At 39.1% G+C, this 18,384-nt stretch overlaps 1 protein-coding gene across 9 annotated transcripts in view; it reads left to right on the top strand.

Moving 5' to 3' along the window:
- Positions 1 to 18,384, top strand: part of SYNE2 (spectrin repeat containing nuclear envelope protein 2) — a 442,988-nt gene that overhangs the window by 241,976 nt on the left and 182,628 nt on the right. For all 9 annotated transcript variants that reach the window (XM_021074160.1, XM_005660039.3, XM_021074116.1 and 6 more), the window contains 10 exons: positions 124 to 274; positions 6,011 to 6,169; positions 6,982 to 7,143; positions 9,718 to 9,819; positions 11,157 to 11,357; positions 11,886 to 12,057; positions 12,596 to 12,708; positions 14,132 to 14,334; positions 14,993 to 15,112; positions 15,211 to 15,502. In XM_021074160.1, the coding sequence (XP_020929819.1) occupies positions 124 to 274; positions 6,011 to 6,169; positions 6,982 to 7,143; positions 9,718 to 9,819; positions 11,157 to 11,357; positions 11,886 to 12,057; positions 12,596 to 12,708; positions 14,132 to 14,334; positions 14,993 to 15,112; positions 15,211 to 15,502 (1,675 nt within the window). The remainder of the gene's footprint in view (positions 1 to 123; positions 275 to 6,010; positions 6,170 to 6,981; positions 7,144 to 9,717; positions 9,820 to 11,156; positions 11,358 to 11,885; positions 12,058 to 12,595; positions 12,709 to 14,131; positions 14,335 to 14,992; positions 15,113 to 15,210; positions 15,503 to 18,384) is intronic.

The raw sequence follows: 18,384 nt of genomic DNA, 5'->3' as shown, positions 1-18,384 counted from the left end.
GACAAAAGGAAAAATCCTTCTGTAACTCACTAGTCATTTTGTAGGATATTTAACAAAGAGAAAGAATGGTTTAGTCATTTTCAGACATTTAGCTGTTCTACTTTTTTTTTTTTTTCTCTGTAGCCTTGACCAATGTGAAAGAGTTTTGGAGCTCTTAAAACAATATCAGAATTTAAAAAGTGTCTTGACAACTTTGATTCAAAAAGAGGAGACTGTCATCTCCCTCCAGGCTTCCTACATGGGAAAGGAGAACCTAAAGAAAAGGATAGTGGAGGTGAGTCCAAATTCCATCAGTGGCCTTGCTGGCGAGCCCAACATAGAGAGGATGTTATAAATGGAGTCATTTTTGAAACTTGGTTCGGCAGAAGTTACTGTTGACGCTGTTTTACTAGATATCTAAGAACTGGTTGAATTTATCACTGAGGCTTGATAAAAACAAAACAAAACAAAACAAAAAAACAGTCCCCACGTTGATGCTGGGTTGCTTGAAAGCTCAGATGACAGTGAGCATCTTCGGGTTTTGGAAGTGTTGGTGCAGTTCCATTGAAATCTGGGGTCATTCCTGCTCCTCCCTCTGTAAGGATGGAATGGTCTCTGCTCTGACGTTCCACCCGAAAAGAACCCAGAGACTTTGCTGCAGGCTCGAGAGGAAGAAGGTCCTAGGAAAATCCCCTCTTTGTTGGTGGATAAAGGAAAAAGTATGTTTTTATTCATTCATTCATAGTCTCGCCGGTCACTTCATAACCTAAGAAGAATAACACTTTTGGACACTAGATGTCATTATTTTCTATGATTTTACTTGGTCATCAACCTGAGTGGCAGAAGAAGGGGTTAGAAAAGAATATGTGATGCTAAGTGACTATACACCAGAAGGTTGCTTTTCCTCTAGGTTTTATGAGTGCTCTGAGCTAAAATGCTGTCAAAATATCAGAGGCATGTATGAGATATCCATTTAATATACTTAGATGTTAGGAAGAAATTTTATTGAAGTTACCAATTGCGAGAGCAACATCAGTGAAACATATACAGTCCTACCTTGTTTTATTGTGCTTTGCTTTCTTGTGTTTTTTACAAACTGAAGGTTTGTGGTAACCCTTTTTTGAGCAAGTCTGTTGGTACCATTTTTCCAGTAGCATTTTCTCACTTCATATCTTTATGTCACAGATGGGAACTCCTCTTTTTTTATTTCAGATGCTATTCAAGATGTCCATTTAAATCTAATCAAAGCCTTTTTTTTTTTATAACAATTTTTTTTTTTTTTGTCTTTTTGCTACTTATTGGGCTGCTCCCGCAGCATATGGAGGTTCCCAGGCTAGGGGTCGAATCGGAGCTGTAGCTGCCGGCTTATGCCAGAGCCACAGCAATGCTGGATCCAAGCCGCGTCTGCAACCTACACCACAGCTCATGGCAACACTGGATCGTTAATCCATTGAGCAAGGGCAGGGACTGAACCCGCAACCTCATGGTTCCTAGTCAGATTCGTTAACCACTGTGCCACGACGGGAACTCCACTTTTTTTTTTAAGAATAGTTAATTTACCGTGTAGCGCTAATTTCTCCTATACAGCATAGTGGCCCAGTCATGTGTGTGTGTGTGTGTGTGTTTGTGTGTGTGTGTGTGTGTGTGTGTGTACGTATATATTCTTTTTCTCATATTATCTTCCATCATGTTCTATCCCAGGAGATTGAATATAGTTTACTGTGTTGTGCAGCAGGACCTCATTGCCTATGCATTCCAAATGTAATAGTTCACATCTACCAACAAAAATATTTTAGAAATTAATAAAATAACTGTAATTACATTTAAACAATGTATAAATGTCCAGGCTTTTCTTGTGTTGAGAATCTTGTATCTAATATGGTATCACTGTTTATTTCTGTACTGTCTTCAGAAATAATACATTTCTCTTGTATGTATTGTCATGATGCTTTGCACCAGTGGCTGAAATCTGATACCACTGAGAACTTTTGTCCTTCAAAACCATAGAAACCTGGATGTTTATCTAGGATATGGTGCCAAATGTCCACTCTCTTTAATGAAAGGCAGAGTGCAAAAGTAAGCCTAGGAGGCTAGAATGTCAGGGGACTATTAAAGTTTGGGAAATGTCAGAGGGGATCTGATTTCCTTTATTTTACCCCTTTTATTCATTTTAAAACAAAACCTGCAGTTCCTGTCAATGTTAAAATATCCTTTCCTGCTCTTTCTTTTCTCTTCACCCAGTGGTAGCATGTGTCAATATAGGAACAAATTCTTTGAATGTAGTGCAAATTAGGATACATATGTGCGTATGTTTGCATGTGTGTGTGTGTGTTTAATTAAATTAAGTAAGCATTTATTACACCCAACACAAAGAGTCCTGAACTAGGAGAAAAAAACACCTGAGTCTGCATCTCAGCTCTGCCCGTGTATCAGTCAGCTTCCAGTTAAGAGACAGAAAGCACTCCAGTTATTTTTTTTTACTTTTAAAACACTGAAGTAATTTTAATTTTTAAATTAAACTTCTAATTTTGAAATAATTATAGGTTCATATGCAATGGTAAGACATAATACAGAGAGATCCTGTTTACCCTTTATTGTTTTCCCAAAGGTAAAATGTCATAAAACTGTAGTGCCATATTACAGTCAGATTGCTGACAGTCACATAATCAAGAGAAAGAACATTTCCACCACCACAGGACCCCTTTGCTAGCATTTTATAGACCTACCACTTCCTTCCTGTTACCACCTGCTCACAACCACTAAGATGGTCTCCATTTCTATAATTTTGTCATTTCAGAAATCTTATATGAATGAAATCATACAGTGTGTAACCTTTGGGATGGGCTGTTTTCAGTCAGTGTGATTCTCCGGAGATTCATTCAGGTTTTTGTGTGCATCTCTAGTTTGTTCCTTTTTCTTGCTGCATAGGGTTCCACAGTATATGGATGTACCACTGTTTAATTGTCACCGCCAAATATCTGAGTTGTTTCTAGTTTTCGGCTATTAGGAATAAAGTTGCTATAAACATTTGTATAGGTGTGTGTGTGTGTGTGTGTGTGTGTGTGTGTGTGTGTATCGGTTTTTATTTCTCAGGGAAAAATAAATGTCCCGGAGTACAGTTGCTGGGTTGTATGTTGATTCTACATTTTATTTTTAAAGAAATGGCTAAACTGTTTTCTGGAGTGGCTATTCCCTTTTACATTCCCACCAGCAATGTATGAGTGATCCAGTTTCTGCTCATCTTTGCCAGCAATAGCTATTATCTCTACCTTTTATTTCAGTCACTCTGATAGGTATGTCATGGAATCACTTTGTGATTTTAATTGGCACTTTCCTAACTGCTAATAGTATTGATTGTTATTTCTTGTGCTTATTTGCCATCTGTATTTCATCTTTGGTGAAATATCCCATCTCTTTTGCCCATTTTCTAAATAGATTATTTTTTTCACCGTAGAGAATTCTCTGTGTATTCTGCACACTGGTTATTTGTCAGATATGTGGTTTGCACATATTTTCTACCAAACTCTACCTTGTCTTTTCATTTCCTTAAGAAAAAGGGTCTTTTGTAGATCACAAGTTTTAGATTTTGATAAAGTCCAGTTTATCAATTTTATCTTTCATGAATTGTGCCCTTGGTGTCAAAGGTCTAAGAACTCTTTGCCTAGCACAAGATCCTGAAGATTTTCTCCTATTTTTTTTCCTAAAAGTTTTATTGTGTTATAGTTAACATTTAAGTCCATCATCCTTTTAGAGTTGTATAAGGTGTGAGATTTAGGTCAAGGTTCACGTTTTTGTCTGTAAATGTGCATTTGTTCCAGTACCATAAGTTGAAAAGTCTGTCTTTCCTTCTTGGGGTTGCTGTATCATCTTTGTCAAAAATCAATTGGGTGTATTTGTCTGGGTTCACTTTGATCTATTGATCTGTGTGTCTGTTCCTCTGCCAACTGATATAATCTTTATTACTGTACCTATATAAGTTTTAAAATCAAGTAGACTGATTCTTCCCATTTTATTCTTTTTCAAATGTTTTAGCTATTATGGCTCCTTTGGTGTTACATATAAATTTTAGAATAATCTTGTCTATCTCAGAAAATATTGCTAGGGTTTTATAATAATTGTATCGAACTTGTATATCAATTTTGGGTGAATTGACGTTCTTCTATGTTGAATCTTTTTTTTTTTTTTTTTTTTTTGCTTTTTTTTAGGGCCACACCTGCAGCATATAGAGGTTTCCATGCTAGGGGTCGAATCAGAGCTTTAGCCGCCAGCCTGTGCCACAGCCACAGCAACACAGGATCTGAGCCAACCACAGCTCATGGCAATGCCAGATCCTTAACCCACTGAGCGAGGCCAAGGATCGAACCTGCAACCTCATGGTTCCTAGTTGGATTTGTTTCTGCTGTGCCACAACAAGAATGCCTATGTGAAATCTTCTGATCCATGAACTTATTATGTCTCTGCATTTATTTAGATCTTATTTGATTTCTTTAATTGGCATTTTGTAGTTTTCAGTATACAAATCCTGTGCATGTTTTGTTAGATTTATACCTAAGTATTCAATTTTTCAAATAATTGTGAATGGTATTATATTTAAATTTTTAGGAGTTCCCTGGTGGCCCAGTGGGTTAAGGATCCAGTGTTATTGCCATGGCTAAGGTCTGATCCCTGGCCCAGGAATTTCTGCATGCTGTGGGTGCAGCCAAGAAAATTTACTGTCCATGTATTCACTGTTAGTATAGAGAAATGTAGTCAACTTTTGTGTGTTTGTCTTGTATCCTGTGACCTTATGCATCAGTTCTACGGGTGTTTTTGTAGATTCCTTGGGATCTCTGACTTAGATAATCATGTTGTCTGCAAATAAGGGCAATTTCATGGCACCCGAGGTAGAGGCTCCTGGTTACTGCTGGATGGGAGTGAGCATTCTGTCTCCCCACCAGGCCTCCACTGACACCTCCTATCTCCTCCTTCAAGATCCCTATGGAACCTCCCCTTTCATCGTGTTGGCAGGGTGTCGGGGGTTGCTCGTTATTAGGTTGTGCTATTTCTCCTTCTTTGGCTGAAGAGAGCAGACTTTCCTTGGGGCTTCTTGGGGTCTGTGTCTCTGGATACTACCAGGTTCTAGCTTCTCTAGCACACAATCTGGGGCAGCCAAGGGAAAAAGAAAATGCAGGGAACTCACTGCCAGGCTGTCTTCAGGAGTGATGACCAAAGCGGTTCTCCCTCCTCGAACGCCCCACTTTTCAGTCTCCTTAAGTTTGTTTTGTATATGATGTCTGGGGTTCTTAGTTGTACTTAGTGGGAAGAAAAGAGAAAATTATGTCTGCTGCCTGTTTGCAGAAATGGAAGAGTCCCCCTTAAGTGTATACTTTTTACTCTTTTGTCTATGAGGACTCAATATTTTCAAATTTCGTATAGTGATTAAAAATGCTTATGTAAGATTAGTAAATTAAGTGGAAACATTAAGACTGCGTCACTCAACACTCAAATTTTATTTTGTAGTTTAAGATCATTGGCCTTTTGATAAAGTAGTGTTTTACCTTCCATGATAGAAATGATGTTGGAGTTAGAATCATGGAAGATTAAACTAGAAATAATATTAAAGATATTTCAGGAGTTCCTGTCATGGTGCAGTGGTTAATGAATCCGACTAGGAACCATGAGGTTGCGGGTTCAGTCCCTGGCCTCACTCAGTGGGTTATAGATCCGGCGTTGCTGTGAGCTGTGGTGTAGGTCACAGACGCAGCTCGGATCCTATGTTGCTGTGGCTCTGGCGTAGGCCGGCAGCTACAGCTCCGATTCGACCCCTAGCCTGGGACCCTCCATATGCTGCGGGTGTGGCCCTAGAAAAAGGCAAAAAGACAAAATAAATAAATAAATAAAATAAATTAAAAAAAAAGAAGTTTGTGTTTTGGATTATTATTAAACTGGGTGGTTAGGGTTGTAAAAACTTTTCATTGAGGAAGCGGGACAGTAAGTCTTATCAGTTTGTCTGTGTCAATTTGTCAAAACATGTTGCACATCCTTTTTACAGATTGAAGTTGTCAAAGAAGAATTTAATGAACATTTAGAGGTTGTAGACAAGATTAACCAGATCTGCAAAAATTTACAATTTCATCTAAATAAAATGAGAACCTTTGAAGAGCCTCCTTTTGAGAAAGAGGCTAATATTATTGTGGATAGATGGCTTGATGTAAGTGATATTTTGCTTGACTAGAAAGTCTATTTTATAACAATTAAATTGATCCTTTCTTTTGTACCGTTAATATTTTTATCTAAATACAAAATTCAAAAGTGCTCATTATAAAAATGTTTAGGAGTTCCTGCTATGGCACAAGGTGCTAAGAGTCTGACTGTAGCAGCTCAGGGTGATGTGGAGGCTCAGGTTCGATCCTCACCCAGTGCAGTGGGTTAAAGGATCCACTGTTGCTGTAGCTGCAGCACAGATTCACTCCCTGGCCCAGGAGCTTCCATATGCCAGGGGTGCGGCCATTAAATAAATGTTCAAATAATATGAAGTTTGTGACTTAAGCTTTAACTTTACCAGAGTTAAGTAACACATGGGTCTCTATGCTTTCAGATACACAAGTGCATGTTCAACTTACTTAAACTAAACTAGTTAATATATTACTCATCCATGGAAGATATTCAACTTTATTTAATCCATTTTTGGTTGAGTAGTAATGATACTTTTATGAATTACAGATTAAGAATTTGTGCTATATTTGGATCAGGGTTTTTAAAAGCATCTTTCACTTATTGTGGTTTAGAAATTAGGAAGACTATTGCTTTCAGTTGCATATCAGCTGCAGTAAATCAGCTAAGGTTTTTTTTTTTTTTTGTAGAAGTACTATGATACATTAGAGCAAATTTTTTGTTGATGAGTAAAGCAAACCATTTAGCAACTAAAGGTAATCTAAGGCTTTAAAGTTGTGTTTGACTGAAACAGTGGTTCTTATTCTTTTCACCACTAAATGTGTTATTTTTATTTTTTAATTATGGTAGATAAATGAAAAGACGGAAGACTACTATGAAAACCTTGGTCGAGCTCTAGCTTTATGGGACAAACTTTTTGACTTAAAAAATGGTATTGATGAATGGAGTGAAAAGGTCCTTCAAAAAATTGAATTACATCAATTGGCTGAAGAGGAAAGAGAAAAGCTGAAGGTAATTAACAGAGATGAACTATTTGCTCTTTTTTTATACAGTTGACATTTTAATATCAAGTCTGTTTTCTTGAAGAGGGGTAGGGAAATCACAGAGGAAGCTTGTATTTCTTTCATTATCCCTTGAGTGAGACCTGGACTCCGTTGTTCCTTTGTGACTCCAGGAAGATGTTAGCAGGTATTATTAATCTGGGGTTCACAGACACCCCACATGACACAGACAGTGGATAAAATGACCTTACATGGGAAAAATCGCATTCCATCTTTACTTCCATATCTAACTAAAATGTTAGTATTTGTTTCAACCATGGATACAGTCAACAAACATAGTAGGACGAACAGTGTATGTGACACCTTTATCAAAAAAAATGTAGATATTTTATTTTATTTTATTTTTTTTGTCTTTTTGCTATTTTTTGGGCTGCTCCTGCAGCATATGGAGGTTCCCAGGCTAGGGGTCGAATCGGAGCTGTAGCCACCAGCCTACGCCAGAGCCACAGCAACATAGAATCCGAGCCGCGTCTGCGACCTACACCACAGCTCACGGCAACGCTGGATCCATAACAAGGGCAGGGACTGAACCCGCAACCTCATGGTTCCTAGTCGGATTCGTTAACCACTGCGCCACAACAGGAACTCCTATAGATATTTTAAAATTTTATCTGGTTATTGTAACTATTCCCTTTATCACTGCTCTTTAGTATTTAGTGGTCCACTGCTAGATCTTGTTATTTAAGGTATAGTAGGGAAACACATATATTACAGTATAAATTATTTTTAGTACTTTGATAACTGTTGCCTAATACAATTATTTTCCTTTGTAATCCTGTATAATTTATGTTTTGAGATTTTTTTTTTTTTTGGTCTTTTTGCCATTTCTAGGGCCGCTCCTGCGGCATATGGAGGTTCCCAGGCTAGGGGTCTAATTGGAGCTGTAGCCACCGGCCTACACCAGAGCCACAGCAACTTGGGATCCAAGCCACGTCTGCAACCACAACTCACGGCAACGCCGGATCCCCAACCCACTGAGCAAGGGCAGGGACCGAACCCGCAACCTCATGGTTCCTAGTCGGATTCGTTAACCACTGAGCCACGATGGGAACGCCCTGTTTTAAGATATTATTATGCAAAGGGTCCAAAGACTGCCAGCAGAGTTTTAAGATTAAGAGCTCCTAGTAGGGAGTTCCCATTGTGGCTCAGTGGTGAACCAACCCGACTGGTATCCATGAGGATGAGGGTTTGATCCCTGGCCTTGCTCAGTGGCTTAAGGATCCGGCGTTGCCATGAGCTTTGGTGTAGGTGGTGGACACAGCTCTGTTCCCTGAGTTGCTGTGGCTCTGTTGTGGGCCGGCAGCTACAGCTCCAATTCAACAACCCCTACCTTGGGAGCCTCCATGTGCTGCGGGCACGGCCCTAAAATGCAAAAAAAAAAAAAAAAAAAAAAAAAAAAAAAAGCTAGTTTTAAAAACAGTAATCTCAGGTTTTGCCACTTAGAAAGAATTAAGGTTCTCTTTTAACTGTGAATTCTTTCTGTGGCTTGTTTGTTTGGATATTGGTTTGAACTATATAAAATCACTAACTTTGTAGGTCAAAAAACAGTCAAATCTCGGCAATTATTTGTGGTTCAATGTAACATAAATGTGTATGTATGCATGATGGCTTTATAGTTTGCCAGGCCTAATGCTTCAAATCTCATTTTTTCCCTCTAATTTTGGCCAGTCTATTCACTTTTAAATTCACACACCCATTTTTATACTTTTGGAAAATGTTTTCAGAATGTGTGGAGATTTATGAGTTTCCTGGGTATAGCAGGACAATTGTGAAGTAAAATTATGATTTTCTAAGTGGAATGAATTATCACTAAGAATCCCTTAAATTTGTCTTGAGATACTGATTGTTTAAAAATTTGGGGAGTTCCCATTGTGGCGCAGTGGTTAACGAATCAGACTAGGAACCATGAGGTTGCGGGTTCAGTCCCTGACCTTGCTCAATGAGTTGACGATCCGGCGTTGCCGTGAGCTGTGGTGTAGGTCGCAGATGCGGCTCGGATCCCGCGTTGCTGTGGCTCTGTTGTAGGTCTGTGGCTACAGCTCCGATTCGATCCCTAGCCTGGGAACCTCCATATGCCACGGGAGCGGCCCAAGAAATATCAAAAAGACAAAAAAAAAAAAAAATTGAAGTTAAAGATTGTAAGCCCTAGCCTGTGGGCCACATTCTGCCAACATGGGGTACGTGTGTGGGGGTGGGGGGTCGGGGGGTGTTGGCCTTGTGTGTACGGTTTCTACATACATGTCTATGAGATATAATGTCTTTAGGCAGACGCCACATTCTGTTGTGGCACAAGCCTAGCCTTTCTCTCTTGTCTTATAGGTAGAGTGTTTCATTCAGTTTTAGCATTTGCCAGACCCAGGAAGATACTTAGTTTTGTAACTCCCAGAACTCTGTCAAAAAGACAAATGATTAGGGGAAATTCAAAGGCTTTTTCAGCTTCTGTGTATTTTCTATAGCAGTTATGGGTACCAGAAAATAAGGTATAAAATAAAAAGATATTTTTCATTAACATTGTGTGTTTTAGGAAGAGTTACTTGTCCATGAACAAAAACCTTCAGAATTTTCTAAAAGACTGGCTAAAATACAGTTTCTGCTTCAAAGCAGTGAAATACCTCTTGAATTACAGGTAAGAATATTTTTATTTAAAAGTTGCAATTAGGAGTTCCCTGGTGGCTAATCCTCAGTAGCTTAAGGATCTAGTGTTGCCCCTGCTGTGGCTTTGGTTAGGTCCCTGGATCAGGTTCAGTTCCTGGCCCAGGAACTTCCTCATGCCATGGGCACAGCCAGAAAAATTACAATAAATAAAGTTGCAATTAAAGATTCTCTGTAGCCGCTGAAGTAGTGTTTATAAACCAGAATTCTAAATCTTAAATCTAAAATAACAATAGCATCATTACTTAATTCACCTTTATTCATTTCCTATATTATGTCCAACCAAATATTTAGTAGTCAGTATAGTTTATTATATTTGTTCTGTTTTAGGATGGATAATATTTTTTTTCATTCTTTTATTCTCTTGTCACTTAATTCTCAGGACTCTTGCGTGGAGGGGAGTTGTTACTGTGTTTCCATGTTAAGTAACAAGGGTTTCCTCATAAGTGTCCTGGGCACAGGAAGGAGCTTATGGCTCATGTGATTCCAAGTTTATTAATTGTTAGACAAAGAAACAGGGAGATTGCCCCAAGTGTGATTTTCTTCTATGAAGGAGATTTGTTAGACTTTTATTTATATCAAAGTGCAAAGTGCCCTGAATATGAGCTCTGGAGTCAGACTTTCTGGGTGAGGGCTGGGCTCTGCTGCCTACCAACTTTGTGATCTTGAGCAAGTTACTTACTCTTCTTAAGCCTGTGTTTCATATATAAAGTGCTTACCGCAATGCTGTGTACATAATAAGCACATAATTAAAGAGTTCCCTTGGTGGCTCAGTGGTAATGAATCTGACTAGCATCCACAATGACGCGGCATCGATCTCTGGCCTCGATCAGTGGGTTAAGGATCCAGTGTTGCTGTGGCTGTGGTGTAGGCCGGCTGCTGCAGCTCCAATTTGACCTCTAGCCTGGGAATTTCAGTATGCCCTGGGTGCGACCCTAAAAAGACCAGATAAATAAATAAATTAAAAAGACTGCCTATTTTTTTTCCTATATGTTTTAATATATTTTCAAATGAGCTCCATGAGCTAGCACCTCAACTGGTGTCCTAGATAAAACTTGTTTTGGGGGAAGGATTCAGCTAGACTCTTAGGAAAAAAAATCAGTGTCAATTTCACTTTTTTCATGTTACTTTTTCTAAATGCAACATTTGAATTTTATCAGTGATGCAGAACAAGGAAGAATCAGAAAGAGAGAAGAATTTATTTCACATTGAAATGAAGCCAAGTTCCAACTCCTTCTCCAGCAGTGCAGTTGTATTAAAATCTACTTAAATCAGGTCTATTCTAGTGCCTTACGTGTTTTATGATTTCAGGTCATGGAGTCCTCTATTTTGAGCACGATAGAGCAGGTGAAAATGCGTTTAATGGGAGAATCCAGCTGCTGTGCCCTTGGTGGCAGCACAGCTGAGCTGAGGGAGGATCTTGACCAAGCCAAGACCCAAATTGGAATGACCGAGTCCCTCTTAAATGCCTTGTCTCCTTCCGACAGCTTGGAGATCTTTACTAAACTCGAGGTACTTCCCCGCTGCGTCTCTTCCCTGTTCAGATTTGTTTTCACACTTGTTTCTGATGGTCTTATCCTCTTGAAGTTAACAAAACTAATTATTTTAAAAATAGTTGGTAGGAAAAAATGAAAGTCTAGGGGGAAAAACTCAGAAAAACGATTTGTGTATGTTTAATAGTTTGAATTGCTCTGTGGAAAGTCATTATTTTATATAAATGGCATTTCATGATACATTTATTGGCTAAGAGAAAGTCCATCCACCCAATAAAAAGATCATCTGAGAGTTACTGTTGTAGAACAATGGGTCAAGGGCTCAGACTACAATGGCTCAAGTTGCTGCAGAGTTGTGGGTTCCAGCATAGGTTGCAGCTGTGGCTCAGATCCCATCCTTGGCCCTGGGACTTCCGTGTGCCACAAGTGTGACCATAACAATAAAAAAAAGAGCATCTAGATTTTTAACTAAACAATATATGCCTAATATGCCTTGTGTAAATCGAGCTCATTTTAAGACTTAGTGGTTGTTTGTTTATTTATTTAGGAGATTCAACAGCAAATTCGGCAGCAGAAGCACAGTATGGTATTACTTGAGAGTCAAATAGGTTGTCTGACTCCTGAACTTTCTGAATTAAAAAAGCAATATGAAAGTGTCAGTGACTTATTTAATACCAAAAAGAGTGTTTTGCAAGATCACTTTTCTAAGTTACTAAATGGTGAGTGCGATGTTTCTCTTTCTGTGTTTCTGGGAATCTTGAGGTATGAATAAGTGCTATGAGCACAATGGCTAATTAATAATCTATGCTTCCCTTGGAGATGGTTGCACAGACTCTATTTAAGGAAATAATACTCAGATAAATATTTTGGGAGCAAACACTCACTAAGCTATGCCTGTCATAAATAACATCTCTTGTTCTCAAGTCCCAAATCTTTATTTCATGAAGGAGTGTCACCAGGGTCCAAGCACTGGACCTGGTTACTGTAGTCAGTGAGTCTGGGGACAAGGCCTGTGAGCAGGCTGCTCCTGCAAGTGTCTTTGCATACCCTCTAGGCTTGGAAAGGAGGTTTGATATATAAAATATGCCATGATTATTGTGAAGGCTTCATTAACCCTCAAAATTAGGTTTTAGTTTATTATCACTTTACAGTTACTTGTACCTACAGTATGGGAAGCAAGTTTCAAAATCTCTTTAACTATAACAATGTGCGAAGTCTGTCTTAACAGATACAGTGTCCTTTTTTTTTTCCCTGCAGATCAGTGCAAGAACTTTAATGACTGGTTTGGCAACATTAAAATGAGCCTAAAGGAGTGCTTTGAATCATCAGAAACAAAAAAGAGTGTGGAACAAAAGCTGCAAAAACTTTCTGTAAGAAGACATGTATAAATTTCAATCAAAATCCATCAAAATTAAAATCCTGGAGATAGACCTGTATATAAGTAAATAGGATAATAGTTTGGCTTTAATAATTTCCCTACATAGAAATAATGTTTCCCCTCAACCTGGCCTTTCCCCCAAATCTTTTGAAACTCTGTGTTTACCTGGTAAGGGTGCAAGCGACTTAAATAGGTTCTGTTTTCACAACTGTTCTAAGATGCTGTTTAACTTAATGTTCACTGGTAGATTCAGTTGTGTTAAAATCATATTAGATAAAAATAAAGGCTTTACCTAATTTGGACTTTGAATTCCCTTTGTTTCCTGTAAGAGAGCACTTGACTTGTTATGAAATTTTCCCCAGCTGTATTTCTTTCAAAAATTGCAGTTGAACTTTAATACACTGTTGATGGGAGTTGAGTGGAAGGTAACCTGAAATGAGGCAGGGTGCCTGGGGGCCTTTAAAATACCTATGGCACCCTCAGTCCTTACTCACTTTAGGGTAGATGATCAAGTACTTTAGGCTTTGATAAGCTCAAGCTTATCAATAGCATTAAATATTCCCAGTTTAATTCCTATCGACATAATTAGTTTTTTTCTTTTTTTTAGTTCATAGTTGCAATTATTTTTCCTTTAAATTTTACCATTTAAAATTGCATGGGGAGTTCCTGTTGTGGCGCAGCAGAAACGAATCTGACTAGGAACCATGAGGTTGCAGGTTTGATCCCTGGCCTTGCTCAGTGGGATAAGGATCCAGAGTTGCCGTGAGCTGTGGTATAGGTCACAGATGCGGCTCAGATCTGGTGTTGCTATGGCTCTGGCATAGGCCAGCAGCTACAGCTCTGATTAGACCCCTCACCTGGAAACCTCCATATACCGCAGGTGGAGCCCTAAAAAGACCAAAAATAAATAAATAAAATGAAATAAAATAAAATAAAATTAAAATTGCATGAGTCTCAGCAACTGAAGCTCAAACCTTGAAACACAAACATTGAAATAAAATTCTGATTTGGACAAATTTGAATAGAGAATAGACTGTTTAGTTTTGCATGTTGATTGCCTGGAAGGAGCAAGTATTTAGGAGAAGTTGAGCTGAGCCAGAATAAGAAAAGACAGCTTTCTTGGTTTTATTCCCACCGACCCACTCATTGTTTTGCTTGATGTGATTCCTGGAAAGTCAAATGCAAATGCAGATGTAGACATAAACACACACAAACACACACACACACACACACACACACACACACCATAAATCATCTTTGAATCTTTGGCCCTATCTCCATAGCTCTTCTTTTATATAAGATATCATGACGGTGGCATGTCTGTGTACCATCTTGGTGAATTGTCACTAGAGTGGCAGGGACCACCAAACTTAGACTTGCCTGTAGGAGATAATTGACTTTTTGTCTTTCTTAAGGATTTCTTGACTCTTGAAGGAAGGGGCAGTGAAATACAGCAGGTAGTAACTGTACTGGATCATGTGAAGAAGCATCTCCCTAAAGCGTATGTTAAGAAGCTTAACAGTTGGATCGTTAGTCAAGAAATTGAATTAGAAAAAATGGAGTCCATATGCCAGGCACGAGCAAAGGAGCTTGATGATTGCTTGCAGCAGCTCCTAAGGTAGGAAATAAAGGTGATGTCGGGAATAACATGCTTGCTAATGATGTCTTCACATGTACTCTGCCTCAGTACAGCCAGCAGTGGGATACATAGTAATACAAATTTCAAAAATAAAATATGTACTTCAGATCCAAAGTTTGGCTCTAGGAATGTGGAAGTTTGGAGACTTCTTTGAATTGTGGCAAAGGAGAGAGTCCAAAAATTTTTTCTTTAATTTTATGATTCTTATTTTTTTCCATTATAGCTGGTTTATAGTGTTCTGTCAATTTCTCCTGTACAGCAAAGTGACCCAGTCCTGCACACACACACACACACACACACACATACATATATATATTCTTTTTCTCACATTATCCTACATCATGTTCCATCCCAAGTGACTGTAGTTCCCTGTGCTGTACAGCAGGATCGCATCAAAAATAGTTTCTGTTTTGTTTCCCGTTCTTTATGATATATATGTATGGCTCCTTAGAACTCCACTATAATGAAGGTTATTACATTATTCAGATTTTAATGTTATAAATTAAACTTTCTCTAAAGAATAACCAAAAAAAGCAGTAAAAAAAACCTGGTCGCGTCACAAGATTTTTGTCAGCCTTCTCTTCAGATAAACACTTTTTGCTGATTTTATATTCTAATGTGTGTGGTGTTCTTTTAGACTTCAGGAGGACCACAGAAACCTGAGTAAGTGGTTGGCTAATCAAGAAGAGAAATGGAAAGAAATGGGAGGATCAAGAGAGCAAACTGAGCTACTTTGCCAAACTCTTGCTAGAAAGAGGTATAGCTGATCTTGCTTGAAATATGTTTCTTGGGAGTATGATTTCACAAGTGGTATCTTGGCTCCTATAAACTTTCAATGCTATTTGGAATTTACAGTGAACAATTTGAAACTATAGCCCAGATGAATGACTCAGTGAAGGAATATGGGCTTACTGAGGAAGAAGAGATCGTAATGGAATCAACACGTTTGATTGATAGATACCAGACATTATTGAGACAATTACGTGAAACTGATGAAGAGGATAAGTTACCTCCTGCCAAAGACCAGCTGTTTGATGATCTTGCACATGATGTGATTCATTGGATAACAGGGATTAAAGAGTCCCTTATGGTTTTGAATTCATCTGAAGGCAAAATGCCTCTTGAGGAAAGAATCCAAAAAATAAAGGTATGACTGTGGAAACAAAATTTCAGAGGTTGGAGCGAACTCTTAATTTTGAAAAGATTTAGAGGAAAAGTGCAAACGTGTCTTAAATAGCACTGTGGATTGGGTGAAGAAATTCCGATGATTGAGCTTAAAAAAGAGAAAGGCTGTAACGGGTCTAAAATTATTTTAGTGCATATAGAAGAGAGAAAGCATATCCACTTTTGTGAGGGTAATATCTACTGATTGTCCATCCTCACTGAGTGCCGAGGGATTGGAATAGAGACGATTACTTAGAGCTGTGGCAGGTGCAAGTTTGCTCGGATGTCAGAAGAATGTGTGTCAGTGCTTCAGAGGCAATGGCAATGTCAGGGGCAGGGCTGGAGAGGAACTGCCTTCAGAGTAGATTTGTCTGGTTCCTAAGGGGGTATTAGACACTGAGTGGGTTGTATAGTTCTTAAGTTGTTAGACACTGAGTGTAGAGGAAGATAAAGTTAAGCTCTTGGTTTGACTTAGATCATCAGAATCATTTGGGATTATATCTGGAAGCTTTTCCAGAGAAGGTGAATCTGGGGTAGTGTTTCCAGGGAGGAGGGGGACTTGGTGTTTGGAGCAAAGGAAGGAAAGAGCAGAGGGTGGCAATTAATTCTGTCGTGGTGGAGAAACGAGAGTTGGCTTGATGCACTCTGTGTTTCCCTCTGGAAAGCCATAAACCCAGCCTCGGGAGTATAAAAACGTCTTGTTCAGGTTGCTATTCCAATTCTTCATTTTTAACTACGTCATGGATCAGGAGGAGGATTTGCTAGGGATTTTTTTGGCATATAATTTCCATACGAGATTGTTTTAAGTTGTTGGTCTCTTATTTGCAAGTGCATCTCCAGTGTCCTGTATTTGTACCCTCCTCTTCTCACGATTTCTGATTTTGGTAGCATAATTGTGTGTGGATGACTTCCTGCCTTTACTGTATACCTTTACTGATGATCATTGTCATTGGTAGTATTTTTGTTTCTAGTTGTGGCCTTTTCGTTTCTGCCTAGAGAAGTTCCTTTAGTTTGTTGTAAAGCTGGTTTAGTGGTGCTGAATTCTGTTAGATTTTGCTTGTCTGTAAAGCTTTTGATTTCTCCTTCAAATCTGAATGAAAGCCTTACTGGGGAGAGTAATCTTGGTTGGAGGTTTTTTCCTTTCATTACTTTAAATATATCGTGCCACTCCCTTTTGGCTTGCAGAGTTTCTGCTGAAAAATCTGCTGATAACCTTATCAGGGTTCCCATATATGTTATTTGTTTCTTTTCCCTAGCTGCTTTCAATATTTTCTCTTTGTCTTTAATTTTGGTTGGTTTGATTAATATGTGTCTTGGGGTGTTCCTCCTTGGGTTTATTTTATATGGTACTCGTGCTTCCTGGATATGAGTGAGTAGTTCCTTTCCCATGTTAAGGAAGTTTTTGGCTATTAACTCTTCGAATATTTTTTCTGTCCCTTTCTCTCTTTCTTCTTGTTCTGGCACCCCTGTAATATGGAAGTTGGTACGTTTAACATTGTCTCAGAGTTCTCTTAGACTGTCTTCATTTCTTTTCAATCTTTTATCTCTTCTGTTCTGCATTAGTGATTTCCACTAGTCTGTCCTCCACCTCACTTATTTGTTCTTCAGCCTCCTGTATTCTGCTGTTGTTGCTTCTACTGAATTTTTTTTATTCCAGTTATTGTATTTTGCATCTCTGCTTAAGTTTTAAATCTTGTATTTCTTTGCTCAGTGTTTCCTGTAAGTTATCCATCTTTGCCTCCAGTTTATTTCCAATGTCTTGCATCATCTTCAGCATCAACAGTCTAAAGTCTTTTTCCTGGAGGCTGAGAATCTCCAGATCACTTAGCTGTTTTTCTGCTGTTTTTTTTTTTTTTTCTCCTTTCTCCCTCATCTGAGTTACAGTTCTCTGCCTTTTCATTTTTATAGGTTTTTGGTGTGGTGTCCTTTTTACAGACAATAGAGTTGTAGCCTCCCTTATTTCTGATGTCTGCCCCCTTTGTTGCTGAAGTTGGCATGGGGGCTTGCTGTAAGCTTCCTGATGGGAAGAACTGCTGCCTCCCCACTGGTAGGTGGGGCTGATTCTTATCCTGTTGTGGTTGGGGCTTTGTCTCTGGGTAAGATTAGAGGCAGCTATGTGCCTGGGGGGTCTTTACGCAGCCTTTTTACTGATGGATGGGGTTGTAATCCTGCCTGGATTATTGTTTGGGCTGGGGCTTCTCTGTGCTGATGTGTGGGGCCTGATTTTCCCAAAATGGCCAACTGTAGAGGAACACATGCTAATGAATATTCCTGAGATCTTTGCCTCCAATGTCCTTCCCCCATGACGAGCCACAGTCATCCCCTGTTTTCCCAGGAAATCCTCCATTAACTGTAGTCAAGTCTGACCCAGATTCCTATGGAGTCTCTGCATTGCCCTGGGACCCAGTGCACATGAAAGCCTGTGTTTGCCTTTCAAGAATGGGGTCTCCATTTTCCCCAGGCCCGTGGAGGTCCTGTGCACAAGCCTCACTGTCCTTCAATGCCAGATGCTCTGGGGGCTCTTTCTCCCAATGCCCAGATCCCCAGGCATAGGGACCTGAGGTGGGGCTTAGAACTCTCACTCCTGTAGATGAGTCTCTGTGATAGTTACTTTCTAGTCTGTGGGCTGCCCACCCAGCGGGTATGGGGTTGCTTCTCTTGCATAATCACCCCTCCTACCATCTTGATGTGGCCTACTCTTTGTCTTCTGGAGTAGGATATCTTTTTTGAAAGTTTCCAGTCCATTTGGTTGAAGGTTGTTCAGTATTTGGTTTTAATTTTGTTGTTTTTATGAGAGAAGGTGAGTTCCATTTCTTCTATTCTGCCATCTTAATCCCATCTCTTGGCATGTAATTTCTTTGAGGG

The sequence above is a fragment of the Sus scrofa genome, chromosome 1 (genome assembly GCF_000003025.6).
Source record: "Sus scrofa isolate TJ Tabasco breed Duroc chromosome 1, Sscrofa11.1, whole genome shotgun sequence".
NCBI lineage: Eukaryota > Metazoa > Chordata > Mammalia > Artiodactyla > Suidae > Sus > Sus scrofa.
This window is presented reverse-complemented; position numbering and strand designations above follow the sequence as displayed.